The 20,397-nt window shown below is 42.0% G+C and overlaps 1 protein-coding gene across 1 annotated transcript in view; it reads left to right on the forward strand.

Moving 5' to 3' along the window:
- The first annotated feature begins 4,787 nt into the window (after positions 1–4,787).
- Positions 4,788–20,397, forward strand: part of Ibtk (inhibitor of Bruton tyrosine kinase) — a 59,590-nt gene continuing 43,980 nt past the window's right edge. The window contains exons 1-8 of the mRNA XM_070010815.1: positions 4,788–4,952; positions 8,352–9,044; positions 10,525–10,621; positions 12,057–12,181; positions 15,913–16,023; positions 17,654–17,824; positions 19,536–19,653; positions 19,740–19,920. Coding sequence (XP_069866916.1) covers positions 8,724–9,044; positions 10,525–10,621; positions 12,057–12,181; positions 15,913–16,023; positions 17,654–17,824; positions 19,536–19,653; positions 19,740–19,920 — 1,124 coding nt within the window. The 5' untranslated portion in view covers positions 4,788–4,952; positions 8,352–8,723. The remainder of the gene's footprint in view (positions 4,953–8,351; positions 9,045–10,524; positions 10,622–12,056; positions 12,182–15,912; positions 16,024–17,653; positions 17,825–19,535; positions 19,654–19,739; positions 19,921–20,397) is intronic.

Genomic DNA, 20,397 nt, shown 5'->3' on the forward strand with positions numbered 1-20,397 from the left:
TGTGCTTGGACAATTATTTTGCTGTTGTGCAAGGCTGAATTTGTAAGAGGTGCTCAAAAACTGCTTGGCTGGGCCTAGGAATTCACGGAAAGCCTGTGTTGCTTTTAGTGGGACACTCAGCCCCTGCTTTGGGATGTCCATTGTGACCCGAGCCATTCTCTCCTGAGGTAGCTTTGCCATCAGCTTGTGACACAAGCTGACTGACTCTTAGAAAGGCAGTGTGTTCCTAGGGTAAGCTTGTGACAAAAGGCAAAATTGTGCCTAACGAAGAGGAGAGTTAGAAGCTCAGGGCAGACCATTCACCAGGCAAGGGTGACTGACGGATTCAATTCCCCTCGAGTAATGAAGTGCTGACAAATTTTCCACAACCTGACCAGAGACAAAGACTGAGATAATGATCATCACCCAGGCCCAACTTGGACTGTTTAACTCTGCTTCTCTTTGTTGCCTGCCCCCTTCCGTGTCTATACCCTGAAGATGGCTGAAGAAGATGGGCTGAACTGTGGTGCCACGTAATAAAGTCTTTCTTTGCTCTTTCCCATGCCTCTCTGTCATGTGGGGGAGAATGGTCAAACATGACATGTAGAACTCCTGGAGTTTGGGTTTGGGGCATCTAAAAGTTCCAGTTGCATATTCATTTGGGGGTTACAAATAAAAAGGTGGCAAATGGGAGAACTGGAAACCAGGTATCTGTGAATAAAGAGAACCAAACATTTCCATTACTATTCTATTCCTTCCAGCCTGAAATTTCCAGTTTCCATCTAGAAGCGAAAGGACATCTTCAGGTGAAAGGCCTTCGCTGAGCACTTCTTGTGGGGCAGTTCTGGGAGTGACACATTCTCTTAGTTTTTGCTTCTCTGAAAATGTCATTTGTCTTCATGAAATCTGGTGATTCAAATCACTCTTCCTTTTCTCTGTAATACTTTTATCTGAATGGTTTCCATTTCCCTTTGATTGCATTCCAGCAATCTGATTTTGATTTTTCCAGACACAGTCAACTTTGCATTTATCCCGAGGTTTACGGTGCTTTAGAAATGTAAATTTCTATCTTTCGGGGTTGGTTTGCCTCAAATATTTGGTGATTCTTGGTTTTGTGCTTATCTGTGTATTTCAGATTCTTTTCTTTCCTTCCCTCTTCTCTTTTCTCTCTTCCCTTTCCTCCCTCCCTCTCTTCTTCCTTCCCTTCTCCTTTTCATTCCCATTCTTTCACATTCCAACATTTAATTAAGTAGAGAAGAAATAGAAGCAATTTTGTATTTGATGAGCTGAGAAAGGAACACAACTCAGCTAGTCAACAAGAGTTTTGGGAGTTCAGAGTGTTCTGATTACAATTGAATATTTTGCCTCCCTAGTTGATTGAATTGATTTTGTTCAATTTTGCTTGTTTTCCCCAGTATTTGTTGCCTTCGTTTCCTAAGACATGTTCACGATGAGTAGTTTGAATGTTGTATTACAACACTGCCATCTTGTGGCGGTTGTGTCTCCCCATCCTACCTTGCAAACAATGTTGCACTGAATCCAAGAGATGTTTCTAGAAAACAATCCAGTCAGAAGAATTTATGTCAACAGAACACTAAAAGCTATATGCCATTTAAGCTTCACACTAATTTTATGAAAGATGTACTTCTTAAGCCTGTTTTAAAGGTGAGGAGGCTTATGTAACTTGTTTTGAGGTCTTATAGCTACAAGAATAGGACTAGCACTTAAAAATCTGATAGCTTGTCTCTGGGGTCCTTCGTTTGTTTGTTTTTAACCACATTTACGTGTAAAACATTTGTTTCACTTCTAAAATCAAAACGGTGTCACCACAGTTACAATAGTATGGAGTGCCATTGGAGATGGCTTCATTTAGACTTGATAGGAGGTAGTTCTTTAAAAGACAGAATTTGAAGGGTGCTCATTATATAGACAAGTACCATCTATGATTCACCTACTATTTTGCCTTCTTGAGGGGAATTGAGTACTCACTGAATCATCTGTATGACTCTAATAGAGACTCGCAATGAGGACTGCCTGAACTCCTCTTTAAATCCCAGCCAATCACAATCAGATTTTGTGCATGTGGTAGTATTACCTTTGCTAATGACAAAGCCCAAGTGTGCACCAGAAAAGCCATAGCTTGCCCAGTGCTCTCCCATGGGAGATGGAGAAGAAAATAAGGCTTAAAACTAATAAGAAAGTTCTGGTCATTTCTAGGCCAGTTACTGACTTTCCTAATGAGGTCTGGATTTTCTGCATGTTCTTATGTTCTCTCTTCTGCAGCTTAGCTGAAGTAGGTAGGGCACCATTACTCTGCTCCCCTACAGAACCTGAGGTACAATATTGTATATGAGTTTGCATTTTCAAAACTGAAGTAGTTCATTTACCTGAGAAAATGGCATCTTGGGAGTTTATTACAGATGTGGTGTGGCTTATCATTTCTGTTGTGCTCCCTATTTAATGACTGACTTCCTTCCACCAAGTTTTTTTTTGGTCGGTCGTGGGGCCTGAACTCTGGGCCTGGGTGCTGTCCCTCAGTTCTTCAGCTCAAGGCTAGCATTCTACCACTTGAGCCACAGCGTCACTTCAGGCTTTTTCTGCTTATGTGGTGCTGAGGAATTGAACCAAAGGCCTCATGCATGCAAGGCAAGCGCTCTACCACTGAGCCACCTTCCCAGACCCCCCTCCCACCAACTCTTATAAAAATCATCCCAACTTTCTAAGCCATCCCTAGTTTTATTTCTTCAAGTATATTTTATAAATCCCAATTATTTTTCCAAACTTTAAGCAAATAATAATTATTGTAAAGTTCCAAAATGACAGAAAATAAAAGATTTGCCCATAATCTCACAGCACAGAATAAATCTTGTTTTGGGTGTATTCCAAGCTGTACTTGTTCATGTGCATGTCTGGCTGGGGCTTCAATTCGGCCTCAGCTCTCAGTCTTTTTTTTTTTTTTGCACATGGCTGGCACTCTACCACTTGAGCCCTGGGGTTTTAACTCAGGGCTCCCCTCTTCTCTCCTCCCCGCCCCCTGTTTTTTTCCCACTCAAGGTTGATAATCTATTGCTGAGCCACACTTCCAGTGTTGGTTTTTTTTTTTGCTGGTGAACTGGAAATAAGAGTCTCTTGGATGTGATTGCCCGAACTGGCTGCAAACCTCATATTTCAGCCAGAGTAGCTAGGGTTACAGGTGAGCCACCTGTACCTGGCTCTGGCATACTTGTGAAGCTTGCAATTTATTTGTTTTGCATTATGGCTATTCAATCTTTTCAGGGCCTGACAACTGGCAAGTTTTAGATGAATAAATGACAACTCGGAATAACTGGGCTGTTAAGAAAATAACTTCAAACAAATGTTTGGTCAGTGTTACTGTGTGCTAGGCACTTCACTAAGTGCTATATATCTTATTACACTACATTTTTAACGCCCCCCCCATGTATTATTGTTCCCACTTTCCAAATGAGGAAATTGAGGCCCCAGAAAAGCGAATTAACTTGCCCTGATTCAAGAGACCAGTAAAAATATCTGCACACAATTCATTTACATTCTTATTATCATTACTGGCTTCTTGTATGCCTCTTTTCAACTTGTTTTGTATTAGTTGTTCAGTTTTATATTAGTTGTGTATGCGTGTGTGCGTGTTGATGCTATGGGATTTGAATTCATGGCCCGAGGAACTATCCCTGAGCTTTTTAGCTCAAGGCTGGTGCTCTACCACTTGAACCCCAACTACACTTCCAGCTTTTTGCTGGTTAACTGGAGATAAAAGTCTCTCACAGACTTTCCTGCCCAGGCTGGCTCTGAATCGAGTTCCTCAGATGCTCAGCTTCCTGAGTGGCTAGGATTACAGGCGCCTGGCATGGATGGGGTTTCCTTGTGTCCAGGAAGGAGTAGGAGAGGAAAGCAGAGACCCCCGTGCTGGACAGAAGAGGGGCGCCGGCCTGGTCACCTCCCGCCATCTCCTTTGCTCCAGGGCCAGGCAGCCATGCAGCAGCTCTGGGTCGGCCGCGAAGGCTACAAAACGAGGGACGCCGCGGGACCGGCCCTCGGAGCGCGGGGAGGACGCGGGGTCGGCGGAGGCGCAGCCCACTCCAGTCTCCCGAGGGTGGCTCCCGAGCGCGGCACCGCCCTGCCCCGGGCCGGTGTTTACCGAGTGCCACCCGGGGCGGCGTCTCCGCTCGGTCCTCCCCCCCTTCCCGCCCCCAGCAGCTTAAAAATGGCCCTTTGATTCCCGGGGAGACGAAGCGAACCCAGTGTGCCAGCCTGGCGCCTGGCACCGCGCGCCGTGACCCGGGCAGCGGCTGGTGGCGGGCACCAAGGCCACCGAGGGGGAGGCCGGGCGCACGCGCGAGCCCGGGGCGTGCTGAGGAACACCCGACCCGTGCTTCTCCGGGGACCCCACAGCCGGGCCCGGGGGAGGGGGGGAGACGCGCGCGGGGGAGCCGGGCAGGAACGCGGCCCGGATCCCGGACACCGCGCCCGACCCCGGGCCCACCACCCCATGCGCCCTTCGCCCGCCCTAAAGCCCCAGTCATCTCTGAATCCTCCGACCCCCCCACATCCTGACCCCTGCCCTACCCTCGACCCCGTCCGTCCCCCATCCCCGCTCAGGCCCGGGGGGTCAAGTTCCTCCGGAGCGCCGGAGAATGGCTGGTGCTGCCACGCTAGGCATTGTGGGCAGGCGCCAACCAATCACCGCGAGGCACACACGAACCTCAGCCAATCACCGAGACGTATACAAGAGCGTCTGCCAATCAACGCGCGTGTTATTCCGGAGTACCGCCCCCGGACCCCCCCTCTCGATCCCGGCTCCCCCGTCCGGGCGCTCGCGGAGTCGGCGGCTCCACGTTGACGGCTTCGGACGGCCTGGCGCCCTTCGGCTTCGCGGTCGGCGACCACTGACGATGAGCTCCCGGACGGCCGCGTGCCCACTCCGCGGGGACCAGCGACGCCGCCTCATCTAGCGACTGGTGAGGGGGCTTCCGCGGCCAGCGCGCGCAGGCGGCGGCCTCCCGCCAGCCCCTGGTGCGGGCGGGCTGCGGGCTCCCGAGGGCGCGGGCCCGGAGGGGGCAGCGTCCGGCGGGGCCCAGGGCATCGCGCCCCTCCACGCGGGCTGTCCGCTGGCCTCCCTTCCGGGCCTCCCCGCCCGGCCTCCAGCGTCCCCTCCGGGTGTCCCGGCCTCCCCTGCGCTGATGAATGGCGGGGCCCGGGGCCGGGTGACGTGGCGGCGGCCCGACACGCCCTCCTCGGAGGCCGTCCGCCCTCCCTCTCACGAGCCTGGGGTTCGGAGCCCCTGTCCCCCCACCCCTTACCTAGCCCTTAGTTTCTCAAACTTTGAGCGCACTCGGGGTTCTGCGGGGAGGGGGTCGGGAGAGCGGAGAGGGGCCGTTCGGTGGTGGTCAGCCGGCAGGTCGAAATGGTTTTCATCCAGATGGGAGCGACACGAGATAACCCCAGCAATTCCTGCTTTCCAAAGTCCGTAAAACTTGGGCGGTGGAGCCGGGTGCCCAGCGTCCTGCCCGTCTGTCATCTTACCTACTCGAGAGGCAGGCTGAGATCTGAGGTTCGCAGTTGGAAGCCAACCCCGGGAAGGAAAGCCTCCCGAGGCTCTTAGCTTCAGTCAGCTACTAGCAAATCCGGAACTGGAAGTGTGGCTCAAGTGGTAGAACACCAGCCTTGAGAGAAAAAAAAACAACTAAGGGACAGCACACAGGGCACAGGCCCTGAGTTCAACCACCTGGATTGTACTCGCGTGCTCGCACGCACACACACACACACACACACACACACAAATATGTGTTAGCCAGATATTAGGATATTTTTCAGGAAGCAGAGACTGAGCAGTATATCTTATACTTCGAATTAAAATTTACTAAAAGGATGGTACATGGGGTGGCCCACATCTGTAATTTCAGTTTCAGAAAGGAGGGTCAAGAGTTCAAGGCCAGCCTAGGTTATTTAGTAAGAATACTTTTTCAAGAAACAAAGTACACTGAAAGAGTGTACAAGTGGTTAGTGTATCTGCCCATAATTTACAGGCTTTCTCGATCATTTCCCTTTTTCTATTTTGATTTCCTTGAATTTTGTCTTACAAACTGAAGTGTAGTAGGTAGGTGAGGATAGAAACTATAGGATTATATTACAGATATTTACAAAAATTGAGTTGCACTGTTGAAGACAAATTTTAAAAATTTTAAGTTGTATGAAGAAACTTAAAAAAACTAAGTTGTATGAAGATCTAATGTGAAATTCTGTATTGACTTACTGCATATTCCCCAAATCTAGGGCTATAAAATTCAGTAGATAATAAAAAAGCACAGTACTACTTGTTATTACAAAGGGTATAAAACCAGTTTTCTTTCTTAGTGCGATCCTTTTTTTTTTAAACCATGTTTAGGTATGCTTAGTCCCTATGATTTGGAGCAGTTTTCTCTTGTAAAACTAGGTACAGAACTGGTAAAGCATTGCACTGAAGCTTGTGACTCTCATACACGGACTATTTGAGAAAGCATTTGAAGAAAATACATCAATAAACCTAAATTACTAATTGCCTAAAATTGTGTTTGCATTTTAAAATCCATTTTTAAAGAACAATTAACTACCTACTATATTTTGTGAGAAGTCTGGGGTAAGCCATTTGTACCTCCCCTCAAGGAGGTAGGCAAGATACACACTTCTAAGGCATTACTGTCATTTCACAAATCAAGGATATAAGGGGATTAGTTTTAGATTGTCATGGTTTATAGCTTTTGCATCCCAGTTCTTTTTTGTGTATGCTGGCCCTAGGGCTTGAACCCAGGACCCAAGTGCAGTCCCTGAACTTTTTTTGTTCAGGGCTGGTGGCTCTCCCATTTGAGCTACAACTCCATGTATGACTTTTTGGTAGTTAATTAGAGATAAGAGTCTCATGGACTTCCATGCCCAGACTGGCTTCTGACTGATCCTCAGATCTCAGCCTGCTGAGTAGCTAGGATTACAGGCATGAGCCACCTGTGGCCAGACTGCATTCCAGTTCTTATAACCAAAATTTTAAAGGTAATTTTTCTCTGCTACAGTATATTACTTACTGGAAATTTCCTAACTGCATTTTGAGAGAGTAGTGAGATAGTGCAGAGTAGATAGGGCCTACAGAACTCCACCTGTGTGATTTTTGGATAGGCTGCTTGGTTCTGACCTCTTTTCTAGTGTCTTTCTTAGATGATTTAATTAGAGATTTAATTGCTGTGATGCATAATACCTAGGCATATTATAGATTAATGCTTATTTTCGTTGTTTTCTTCCCCTTTAACGGTACTGGGGGCTTATACTTGCTAGGCAGGTGCTCCACCATTTGGGCCACTTCCTAGCCCTTTTTGCTTTTCAGATAGAACTTGTGTTTGTGTCCAGTGGGTCTGGAATTCAACCTCCCTAACTATCCTTCCTGAGGATCCCGGATGACAGGCACTCACGCCTCTGCTCCTAACATGGTTTGGTTGAGACTGGAGTCCTGTGAGCTGTTTTGCACAGGCTGGCCTTGAACATCATCTCTGCCTCTTTAGTAGATAGGGTTACGGATGTGAGCCACAGCACCTGACCCTCAAAGAAGACTTACAATAGGCACTATAAATGTGGAGCTAGGAGTTAGGATACATCTAGGGCAGGAAGCAGATTTGGGAATTATGAGCTTGAGGGGTAGACTTATGTGTTAATAGCTTCTAGAGGGATAGCTTGTAGAGCATAAAAATACAGAGAACGAAGGTTCTAGAAGCAAGAGAGATACAGATGTGGAGGTTAACCTTAGCCACAAAGGGTAAAAGGCAGGGTGAGGGTGACTGATGTTACTGCAGATACTGTACACCAAGGTGAAAAGTTGATAGCTTTTTTCAAGGTAAGAATTCAGGGCATTTAAATCTAGAGGTACTTTTATTGTCAAGTAAGCCTACCTTCTCTGTAGATTTATTATGGAAAGTTTTGATGAAGTGATCAAAAGATAATAAAGAAATTTCAGAAATAAAGATTTTTCAGGTCCTCTTAAAGGAGACACAGTGCTGGGAGTGGAGTTCAGTGCTGGTATGCACAAGGCCCCGAGTTGAAATCCTAGTACTGCTCCCCCCTCCCACCGCAAGACCCCTAAAGCACATCATGTACTCTAAGAGATGGAGTGAACATCTTAGGATTTGAAAGGCAGCCTGTTTGTAGTGGAAGTTAGTTGGGAGGTGGTATGGGGAAGATGCATATACAGCCACCACAGACCAGTGCTGCCTTCTGAGCATTCATGATGTTTCAGTTCTGGGCTGCGTGGAGCCACGCACCCATAGATACCTAGAGTCTACAGTACTTGAGGAGAACGAGAGATTTGTATTTTCACTTTGTCTTTCTTCCTCTTCTAGGTCACCCTTGCAATTATGGAGATTTAAAAGGCTCAGAGGGTGTGGAGGGGGAGTTCCCCTCCTCACTCCCCCTTGGTGCTCCACTGTAGGAATAACTTACAAACTGTGGAATTGGTTTTTTTTAATAAAGAACTTGTATTTGATATAAACTTTATACAACTATTTATAGGTTTTGATTTATGTGCCAAAAGGATCATACAGAGATATATAGTTTTATACTATTGTAAGAACTTAAATTATAATCCAAAGAGAGAAGTCATTTATTCTCTAGAATTCTTCCTAAATAGCACCTTTGTGCCCTCTTTTGCATTTAAAAAAAAATCAGTCTTCCGTGACTATTCTGAAGAAGTAGTCAGTGTACAGACAGTTAGGATGAATCCTCCCGTCCCTGACTGCACTGCTCGATGCCGGTCCTTGGAGCATGCTTTGGACATCCTTTCTGCTATAACAAAAGGGAGTGAAAACCAGATCAAGGCCTTTCTCTCCAGTCACTGTTACAATGCTGCGACTACCAAGGATGCCTTTGGCAGAAATGCCCTCCACCTTGCTTCCTCCTGTGGCAAGAAGGGAGTGTTGGATTGGCTTATGGAGAAAGGAGCAGACCCACTGGTGAGGGACAAGGAGTCCGGCTGGACCGCACTGCACCGAAGCATTTTTTATGGACATATTGATTGTGCTTGGTCTCTGTTGAAGGTAATGTCATTTTTAAAACTGGAAGCATGTTTAGTGCAGTGTATCTTTTTCTCAGTCTTTTTCGTATATCCCACTTTCTAAGCATGAGTTGTGTTTGCTTTTACCGTGCTTGACAAATCCTTGTATTGTAACTCATCTTTGGAACTAAAATTCTGTACATCCTTTTTATTTAAGCTTTTAGAAATGTAATGTCCAAGTGTATAGTATCTAGTGAATGATTCCTTTTTTAAATTTAATTTTATTGTCAAGGTGATGTACAGAGTGGTTATATGTAAGGTAGTGGGTACATTTCTTGTCATATGTTATTATCCCCTACCTCGTTTATCTCTGAATATTTCTGCTGAAGGGGTTGCCTTTCATGTGTCAGAGCTTCATTTTGAAATGATTGTGATCTGGCCTGAATTTTAGTCCTTCCCTTCCTTTGGAATTTCATGTCCTTTTAATAGATTCTTAGTCATTCTCAGCATCTTAGCTAGATAGATACCCCAGCAGTGGGTGACTTCTATTGTTGAAGTGTTCCCACAAAAGCCTCTTCTACCCGTTTAGTATTCTCATGTTGGAAGGAGGCTGTCTGATTTGTTCAGTACATCTTTCTTTTGTCTTCCAACTCACCTGTCATGGGAAGGAGCACAGTGCTAGTTCTTCATCGAGGGCTTTCATGTTATAGATGACACCTGTTATCTATACGGTGTTTCAGGTATTGTGAATCAGCATTAAGAGACCATATACACATAGAAAATTTAAGTGAACTTAGATTTGATAAAATTTCAAAGCTATAAAATCTTTAAGTGCCAAAGTACAGTACAACAAATATATACTGTCAGGTACTGATTACTAAACCTTAGAAGGTTAGACCCTCCTGACATGAAACCTTAGAAGAAATTTGTTGCTTATGAAAAGCTGTAATAATGATGCATATTTTATGTAACTTTCTCTGGCTCCTTTATTCCATGATGGGATGAATGGAATACAGGAGCAAGCAAGGCAAAATATTTTTTGGGGGGGCGTCCAGTCGTGGGGCCTAAACTCTGGGCCTGGGTGCTGTACCTCAGCTCTTCAGCTCAAGGCTAGCACTCTACCACTTGAGCCATAGCACCATTTCCGGCTTTTTTTCCTTTTTGCTTATGTGGTGCTGAGGAATCGAACCCAGGGCCTCATGCATGCAAGGCAAGCACTCTTCCACTGAGCCACCTTCCCAGCCCAAGACAAAATATTTTTGTTTCTTATTTGAATTATAGTAATAAATTCCTGCTGGGAGCCCATAGTCTATAATCCTGGCTATTCAGGAGGATGATATCTGAGTGAGCATCATGGTTCAAAGCTGGCCTGGCTAGAAAAGCCTATGGGAGTCTTTATTTTTCTTATTTCAATGGTTTTATTGGCCACATGACTTTGATATTTAAGAATAAGATATTAATTATAGTTAAATTGATAAAATACACTTTTCTCCCCTACCTCTTTTTTTTTTTTTTTTTTAAAGCATGGCGTTAGTTTGTATATGCAAGATAAAGAAGGCCTGTCACCTTTGGATCTTCTAATGAAGGATAGACCAGCTCATGTAGTATTCAAGAATACTGGTAAGAAAAGTCTACCAATATATTATGTTCAGCTTAAAGAATTTTAATGAAATTTTATTCTATTTGAAATAGTAGGGGAGACTTATCTTTATGTTGAAAGAACTTCTACTTTGATATATGTTTATTTTGGTTTTATATTCAGAAAAGTTTATTTTTTGTTTTTCAATTTCTATTTGTCTACAACAGTAAAAACCAGGTAGTTAGAATTGTAGCTATTATAATTAATGAACATCCAGAAAATAGTATCAGCATTTGAGGTAGATGGAGAAAAAGAGAAGTAATTATGCCCACATATTAAAAAAAATTACTTATTTTTTTAGTACATATTGATAGCACAGGGAGTGGCATGGTGAAAATTCTGTAGATGCATATAGCATATTTTGAACAAGTTCATATACTCCCCTATATTCCTTTACCTCACTCTTCCAGATACGTGGTATTACCCAGACCTTCCTTCCTCCCCCTGATTTTTCTTTTGTAGTACTAGAGTTTAGGTAGGTACTCTACCACTTGGGCCATGCCTTTAGCCCTTTTGGCTCTGGTTATTTTTTGAGATAGGGTTGCACTTAATCCCTTGGGTTTCACATAGCCAGCAATCTGCCTGTTTATGTTTCCTGGCCTAGGTGATTACAGGTTTGGTGTAGTACACCCAGCTTTTTTCAGTCGAGAGCAGGGGTCTCATTAACTTTTTGTCTTAGAAGACATAATCTTCTCCATCTCAGCCTCCCAGCTAGCTAGGATTATAGGCCTGGCCAGCCACCTGGATCTACCCACATATTTTAATTCCGCTTATCTCCAAATTGTTTCTTCCCTTGGGTTTTAGAAATGGGAGTTGGCAGAAAAGAAGAGATTTACGTGGGGTACTGCATTGTTTGCATCTAAGTTAAGTAAGGATGCAGTCATTTTTATTTGTGTGTGGAATGCTATATTTCAGGTAATAGCCATATTCCATTTTAGGTCTTTATCAGCATTCAAGATGAAAATGAAAATTTGTGTAGCTTAAGTTTGATCTCAGTATAATGAGATCTTACCCAAATCATTACTGTGATTTTTGCTCATCAAGAACAAATTATTGAAAATATATTATGCATATTTATATGGAAATGAAGTTAATATAGCTGGTGGTAGCTGGTGGTCGTGTATTCACTTAGCAGTTAAGATTCAATGGCTAAACAAGTAAAAATCCTTGATTGCTTACATTGTAGACAGGCTTTTTTTGAAAAAATTATTTGGGCTTTCTGATTTCTAGAATTTCCTAGAATTCTGTAATATATTGATAAATGAATACTTTAAAAGCTGTTGTCATGTTTCTGACTACTGTAGTTATATTCTTGTCAGGAGGCAAGTTTTAGATAAACTGATAGGCAGTATATGTCTAGAATTAAACTGGTATGTTTTGAAAATAGAGAAATCTAAAAATACATTTTCATGTTAGATCCTACAGATGTGTACACTTGGGGAGATAACACGAATTTCACGCTGGGTCATGGAAGTCAGAATAGCAAGCACCACCCAGAGCTGGTGGACTTCTTCTCCAGGACCGGGGTCCCCATCAAGCAGGTACCGCCGCCGCCCCATGTGCCAGACCACAGGAAGTGCTGCCTGTGACACTGCAGCGGTGTATTTGGGCTTTGTGAACTGAACTGTTCTGAAAGTCCAATAACGTATTTCAATGTAGAAATCTCTCAGAAACTTAGTAATTGTAGTTTTTCAAAAATGTTGTTAGCCTTGTATTAGACTGTTCACAATACTCTATACAATGAAGAATTTGTGCAAGGAATAGTAGAAATGAAAAAAATGTACATGTTTTAAGTGGGCAAATAATTTTATTTCTGTTTGAGAAAAACTAGTATTTCTGATTATCTGTAACCCGTTTCTTGGTTTTCTTTTCTCAGATATTCTGTAGATTTATGTGCATTTGTGTAATTAAAATTCCTTTACATTAAAAAAATAGTATTTCTCCTATTTTCTTAAGCATGCTTGTGGAAGCTAAATGTTACTTGTGATAATTAAACCAGGTTCTTCAATGTAAGTAAGTGGATAGTTTTAACTGGTATGTTGGTCTTTGCAGTCTGCTGCTGGGTGATGTATTTTACTCCTGATTCTTCTGCTGTTGACATAGCTGCCCCTTAGCTGCTCTTGAACCAGAATGGGATCTTAGAGCTTTTTCTCTCTTCGCTTTTCGAATCAGTGTAGGTCTGAAACATACCAGCTCTCACCTAATGTTTCACATATTATGTCCAAATAACAGTTAGCTCAGGTTTTGAGATTAAATGGTCAGGTCTTACAACTACTTTTAACTCTCCATGTCTGATTTACCTAGGACAGTTCTGGTTTATCTAGATTTCTTTGTATAATTCAATAATTATAGGAAATCTTGATAAATTATATGACCAGATTGCTGTAGAATACTACACAATTTTAGTTTTTAAAAATCCATGATACAATGATAATCAGTAATTTTAAAAACATGAAAAAGAACAATTAAATTCTAGAGAATATTACATTTGAGAGGTTAGGAGCAGGAGGTTAGGAACAAAAATGGACTGGAGAATCACAGTATTGGCATAAAAACTAGGGATCTGTGATCTGTAAGCCATCTCAGCAGACCTACATGACACTCAGGGTGAGAGAAGACTTGGGATAGACAGGAGTCAGAGTCTAAAGTGGATGTGAGGGCAGGAGTGATGAGAGCCAGGAGGCAAATGCCATGTGCTGCAGTGCAGAGGGCAGGTGTTGCTCATGGAATGTATAGTTACATGTGTATTACTATATGTACCATTGTTGCATTTCACTTATGTGCACAGACATGAGTCTGAGCTCCTCTCAGGATTCTTCTTAAATGATTATTAGCAGCCATTAAGGAGCGACAAGAGTTAGGTCATGAGAAGGTTAGAACCAGATTTCCTGAACTTGTAAGGAGCAAGGATTTTTGTGCAAGGGTGAAGGAATAATGGCATGGTTAGGAAAGCTGAGTCTGATGATCTAAGGTGTGTGTAAAGAACTTCATAGCCCACGTGGCGACGTGATGGTGTGAGGGGTGGAGTAGTGCACGCCCTGGCCAGTACTGCCAAGTTGTATTATTTTATGAAGTGACAGAAACCAGAGGGGCTTTATTTACCTCAGAATGAGAGTGAAGCAGGTTTGATACGTTTGAGAGAAGGAAAACCATACATTTTAGCCAGAAGACTAGAAGCAAGGTGAGAATATTTGCTGAGCACCAGGTAGATAGAGAGCTTTAGCAGAAGCTGGGCTTGGTACAGTAACCAGTTGTCTTGGTACAGAGATGGTCTTCAGAAAGTCAGAGGTTTTAAGTTTGGAAGACTTAAACTCTGGAAGCACTCACTGCTTGTTTTAAATACAATTCATTCTAATAATGAACAAAATTGAGCAAAATATATTCTTTCTGATTCATAAAGTGACTACCTAAGAAATTTATGTTGTAGTTGTAAATGGAGGTGTTTTATATTTTCTTTCAAGATACTTGCTAAATGAGCTAATGGCCTTTGCTTTTATGTATTTATTTATTTATTTATTTTTGGGTTCAGTCGCAGGGCCTGAACTCTGGGCCTATGCGCTGTCCCTCAGCTCTTCAGCTCAAGCCTAGCGCACTACCACTTGAGCCATAGCACCACTTCTGGCTTTTTTTTTTCTGCTAATGTGGTGCTGAAGAATCGAACCCAGGGCCTCATGCATGCAAGGCAAGCACTCTACCACTGAGCCACCTTCCCAGCCCCTATTTTTATTTTTTGATAAAAACATTTATCGAACTCTCTAAAAGGTCTAAGGATATGTTTAAATATTTAGAGCTTATAATTCTTATAATTTTCTTTTCCAAAGAATCTTGACTATGGATAATATTTTAATATATATGTATATATATATTTTTCTTTTTCTTTTTTCTTTCTTTTGGTCAATCTTAGAGCTTGAACTTCGCACCTAGGTGCTGTCCCTGAGCTTTTGTGCTTAAGGCTATCGCTCTACTACTTGGAACCATAGCTCTATTTCTCAGTTTTTTTTAGTGGTTGATTGGAGATAGGAGTGTCATGGACTTCTGTGTCCCAGCCGGCTTTGAACCCTAATCCTCAGACCTCAGCTCCTGAGTAGCTAGGATTACAGTCATGAGCCACCAGTGCCCAGTCTTACTCATATTCTAATATACGAAGTAATAGTGGAAATAATTTTTAAAATGAGAAGGATTTTAAACTGTATCAAAGTAGTGTGAGACAATGAATTACCAGAAGCATTAATAGGAATCTGTGGCTGGGGTTAGGTTTGTAAGTAGAAGCACAATCATAAGTGGTATGGTTTCTTGTCACTGGCTTCCACCATTTTTTGTGTCTTTGTCCTGTGGTTATATGAGAAGGCAGGCAGAGCCCGGAAAATAAGGCAGATAAGAGAAAAGGAAGTGAGAAAGAGAAAAGCTTGAAAATAAATTGAAAATTGCTTAAAGTCAAAATATGGTATTGGAGATATAGTCACTAAAACTAGATATATAGAAAGCATATACTGCTAGACACAGGTGGCTCACGCCTGTAATCCTAACTACTCAGGAGGCTAAGATCTGAGGATCATGGTTCAAAGCCAGCCCAGGTAGGAAAGTCCCCTTGAGACTCTTATTTCCAATTAACCATGAGAAAAACTGTAAGTGGCGCTGTGGCTCAAAGTAGTAAAGCCCTAGGTTTAAGTGAAAGAGGTCAGGGACAGCACGCAGGCCCTAAGTTCAACCTCCATGGCCAACCAAAAAAAGCAAAAAAGTACATACTATCCTTTCACTATGTTATCAGTGACATGATGATGATGATGATGATGATTTGCTGGTCCTAGGGCTTTGAATCTCAGTCCTCAGATCTCAGCCTCCTAAGTAGCTAGGATTACCGGTGTCAGCCACTGGTGCCCAGCAGAATTATTATTTAAAAAAGATACTGTAGATCTTCTTTCTACTTTGTTAATAACATATTACTATTTGGTAATCTTACTCTTTTTGCACTCTGCTCTGTTTTTGCTCCTTGGTATTTCATTAAATTGGAAAATGAGGGACACTTAAAGATTTAAAATTAATGTGTTCTGACAGTAACATACTTCATTCTGTGTCAATATCAGTGTTTGTAGGCATAACTTAAAAGATGTATATGTGTGTATATGTAATTCTTACTACAGGAAAGTTGTAATAATAGTACAGTGAATTGTCTTATGCCCATTGTTTAGCTTAGACAATTAGTGATATTCATTTTTATAAAACAAAAAAGTTTTGTTCCTAGAAGCTTAATAGCATTCTCGTTTACCCATAGGTGGTGCTCTGTAAATTTCATTCGGTGTTTCTGTCTCAGAAAGGCCAAGTGTACACCTGCGGCCATGGTCCTGGAGGACGGTTGGGCCATGGAGATGAGCAGACATGCCTGGTAATTGAAATGCCATTCATGGGTCAGGTAGCTTCAGCAAAGCTTTCACAATCTGAGAGCTTCAGTTAATTAGAAAGTTTTCCCCAACTAACAGGAGAATAATGCACCAATTGGTAGTATATTAAACACATCAATTTCCTGGTATGTAATGTTTAAGGATTTAGCTATAAAGCTAGTGTCAAAGGAATACATTTTACGTGTAGTGAATACTGAGTTAGACAAGTATATAATCGAGCTTTGCAGTTTTTTTCTTTTTGCAGGTCCTAGGGCTTGAGCTTAGGGCCTGGGTGCTTTCTCTGAGCTTCTTTTGCTTATGGTTAGTGCTCTGCTACTCTGAGCCACAGTGTGCCATTTCTGGCTTTTTCCAAGTAGTTTATTAGAGGTAGAAGTCTCATGGCCTTTCCTGCCTGGGCTGGCTTCAAACTGCAGTCCTCCGAGCTCATCCTGAGTAGCTAAGAGCATTTACAAGCATGAGTCACCTGCCCCAATTCAGGTTAATTTTTCACTAAAGTATCTATGGTCTAAAAATTGAGACAGTAGTTTTAGTTTTTCTTTTTGTTTGTTTGTTTTTTGTTGGTTGTGGGGCCTGAACTCTGGGCCTGGGTGCGGTCCCTCAGCTCTTCAGCTCAAGGCTAGCGCTGTACTACTTGAGCCACAGTGCCACTTGCAGCTTTTTCTGCTTATGTGGTGCTGAGGAATTAAACCCAGGGCCTCATGCATGCAAGGCAAGCACTCTACCACTGAGCCACCTTCCCAGCCCCTGACACAGTATTTTTATTACATACTTATAAAACTAATTTTTATCATACTGAAACTTTGTTAATGGTAATTAGAAGAAGCCTAATTAATTATGTATCAGAAAATCCAAACACCAGGTTATTTTGGGGGGTGGACACCTAGTATATTTATCATCTCTCAAAGGCTGTTTTAAAAGGGGAAAAAGCTACAATAATAGATTAGTTACACACATTGTTTATGCTTATTATGTATTATTACCTTCTGTCTGTCAGTAGTCTGGTGAAGTATAAGTGTGTAAGCATTATCTTCATTTTACACATGGTGAGGATGCTGACTGTTTTCAGATAAGGAAAATGTACAGAGAAGTTAAAAATTTGACTGGGATCAAATGGCTTACCTAAGTAGCTGAAATAAATGTTGAACCTGAGGCAGATGATTAAAGAAATGTGATATTACATTTTTCAGTTACTCACTGAAGGACATGCGTGTATTCTCATCACTTTTCCCCCTTCTCCCTCTGTTAGCATGACACTCTCAGTAGTCACAGCATATAGTTAGTATATGGTAAGGGCTTGGATAGCATTTTAATTAATCCATTGGCATTTCCTACAGGCCTTATATCTGTTTTGTTCATAAATCAAATGTCCATATCACTTTAAAGTTATCTGCCCTTTGTTGAACTGTAGTTTATTTATAATACAGCCATATATCTCCATACCTTTTTGCGTGAATGTCCATATCACTTTAAAGTTATCTGCCCTTTGTTGAACTGTAGTTTATTTATAATACAGCCATATATCTCCATACCTTTTTGCGTGTAACATATCCTATCTACATTTTATGAAAGTGTGTAATGCAAACACATGGTAGTAAAGTCAGTTTTATTTTTCAGGTTCCCAGGCTTGTGGAAGGACTGAGTGGGCATAATTGTGCCCAGGTGGCGGCTGCCAAGGATCATACTGTTGTATTAACTGAAGACGGCTGTGTTTATACATTTGGCCTAAATATTTTTCATCAACTAGGAATTATTCCTCCACCTTCCAGTTGTAATGTGCCCAGACAGGTAAACCCTCTTTTATCATCAGGGGATTATTTACTCTAAACCCTATGTGGACAAAACAAGTGACTGACTGAGGAACTGTTTTACTTAGCTAAATTTCAGTGATACATACTTTTCATATTTTTTGGTAGGAAAAATAAAATATAGTATAAACTGGCATTTGTTTGGAGTAAGAAGGAGAGCAGTTGGGGAATTAGGTACCAGCCTACCCAGGATCCAACTTTAAAGCATTCATAAACAGAGAGAAAACCTGATTTCACCTTTTTTCTTTATTACTGGTATTGGAGAGTAAACCCAGTGCTTCCCAAATGCGAGGAAATACTACCAACAATTTTTTGATCTTCCTTAAAAAAGAAATGAGGAAGTGGCTTTGTGGCTCAAACTGGTAGAGGACTAGCCTTATGCAAGAAGATCCCAGGGCCAGCTCCCAGGCCCTGAGTTGAAGGCCCACAGCTGAGGAAACAAAGGACCTGTGTGCAACTACTTAAAACTTAGAAAGAAGAAACTTAACTAGTATTACCTGTGCCTGTGCAGGTGAGGCACAGAGAAACAAAGTTTATTTGCTTCATTAAATTTACTTCTGTATAAATGTCATACCAGGTAAGTTGATATTAAGAGACTTGGTTTCACCATTCTTGGTTCTGCTTTCCCACTGCTGGCCACACAAGGTGTCTCAGCTCCCAGGGGTCTTATACATAGAATTAATAGTATATTAGAGCTTAATTTTTAAAATTACCACACATGAGAAAAGTGTTTTTAGTTCACAAAGCTCTTCAACTTAGATAGTCCTCCTATTATTAGATAAACATTTATATTAGATGTTTAACCCACTTACTTTGGAGTCGGTGGGATTATTTTGGAATATCTCCAATCTTGTACTTTCTTAAAATTAATTAATTGATTAACTAATTTTGTACCAGTAATGGGGCTTGAACTCAGGGCCTGGCACTCTTGCTTGGCTTTTTTGCTCAAGGATGGACCCACTTGAACCATGCTCTTCTTGTGGTTCTGATAATCCCTTTAGAAGATACACATTCCCCAAGAATCTGTAATTTGAGGATATTTAATCATTTTGTAGACGTCTTTAGGAATGGCAAATAGGTGTTAGTCCCATTTTTATTCTCATTATATAGCTACCTTGGAGTCCTGTCTAGTGTTCTTTACTTGAGGCCGTTTAGATTCCCGGGGCCACTTGACAGTGTCTGGAGATCGTTTTAGTTGTGAAAACAGAGTGGAATGATAGGGCTGTGGCCAGTGACCAGGTAGAGTCCAGGTATGTTGCTTAGCATCCTATCACTGAAGGTATTCCATCATACTAAAGAAGCTGTCTTGAAATGTCACTGATATGACTTGTTAGATCCAGAATATGTTAAATTAAAAAGTACTGTATTTCCTGAAAGATTTCATGTATTGCAAAAGAAACAAAGAAAATAACCCAGGGTACAAGGCTTTGGTTTTTATAGCAGGCCAGTTTAATGGTCTGTGTTAAAACTGCTGACTGAAAGTGGCTGCCCCGGGATATGTTGTGTTGTGAAAGGGGTTTGGGTGTCAGGGTGAGTGTGGGCAACTGGTAGCAGCGACTGCATTAGTGCTCGGGAGGGTGGAGGTAGCATCTTTACCAAATTCTTGTTACCCTTGATATTGTATCTTTGAAAAAATGGTACTTGGTGACACACATATAATCAATTGCAGTCTTATTTGTCTATTTAAATAGATGCAGGCAAAATATCTGAAAGGAAGGACAATTGTTGGTGTCGCAGCCGGCCGGTTTCATACGGTACTGTGGACCAGAGAGGCAGTTTATACCATGGGACTCAATGGTGGACAGCTGGGTAAGAATCTTTCAGGCCAGTGTCTACAGAATAAATTGGCCTGAAAACAGTTATTTTCTGACTTACTTCTTTGTGTAATGTTTTAGGTTATCTTCTAGATCCCAACGGAGAAAAGTGTGTGACCGCCCCCCGCCAAGTCTCTGCCCTTCACCATAAGGACATCAGCCTGTCTTTGGTGGCAGCAGGTGACGGAGCAACAGTATGTGTCACCACCAGGGGAGACATTTACTTACTTGCGGACTACCAGTGCAAGAAGATGGCGTCCAAGTATGTGTCTACTCTTCCAGCAGGCATCTGAGTGCCAGCTAGGCTGTTCTTTGTAAATGATAAGTGAAAAAAAATTGAAAAGGAAGAAAGTCAGGAATCTTTGTCTCAGATGATTTTTATCTTTTGGCAAGGATCCAGTGAATATAAGATTTCTTTGTAAGTTATAAAACAGTATTCCTGAGATATAGTTAACTTATGGTTAAATAGTACCTAAAACATAGTTAAATGTCTTTTTTTTTTAAGTATCTGGCTCACCAGACTTTTTTTTTTTTAAAGTATCTGGCACATTGTACTAAAATAATCATAATCTTGGTTTGTGACAGTTCTCATTAGCCTTTTATGTACTATCCACTATTTTAAAGAAGTAATTGTATATGGTCACAGTTGTGCATCATAAGACCCTGCTCAGATCCAGTGTTTATATCTAACTGGTGCATGTTTTATCTATATACTTGTGTAGACTGTTGTTACCTGAAA

Source organism: Dipodomys merriami, unplaced genomic scaffold, assembly GCF_024711535.1.
Source record: "Dipodomys merriami isolate MVZ:Mamm:240054 unplaced genomic scaffold, mDipMer1.0.p SCAF_8, whole genome shotgun sequence".
Classification (NCBI taxonomy): Eukaryota; Metazoa; Chordata; class Mammalia; order Rodentia; family Heteromyidae; genus Dipodomys; species Dipodomys merriami.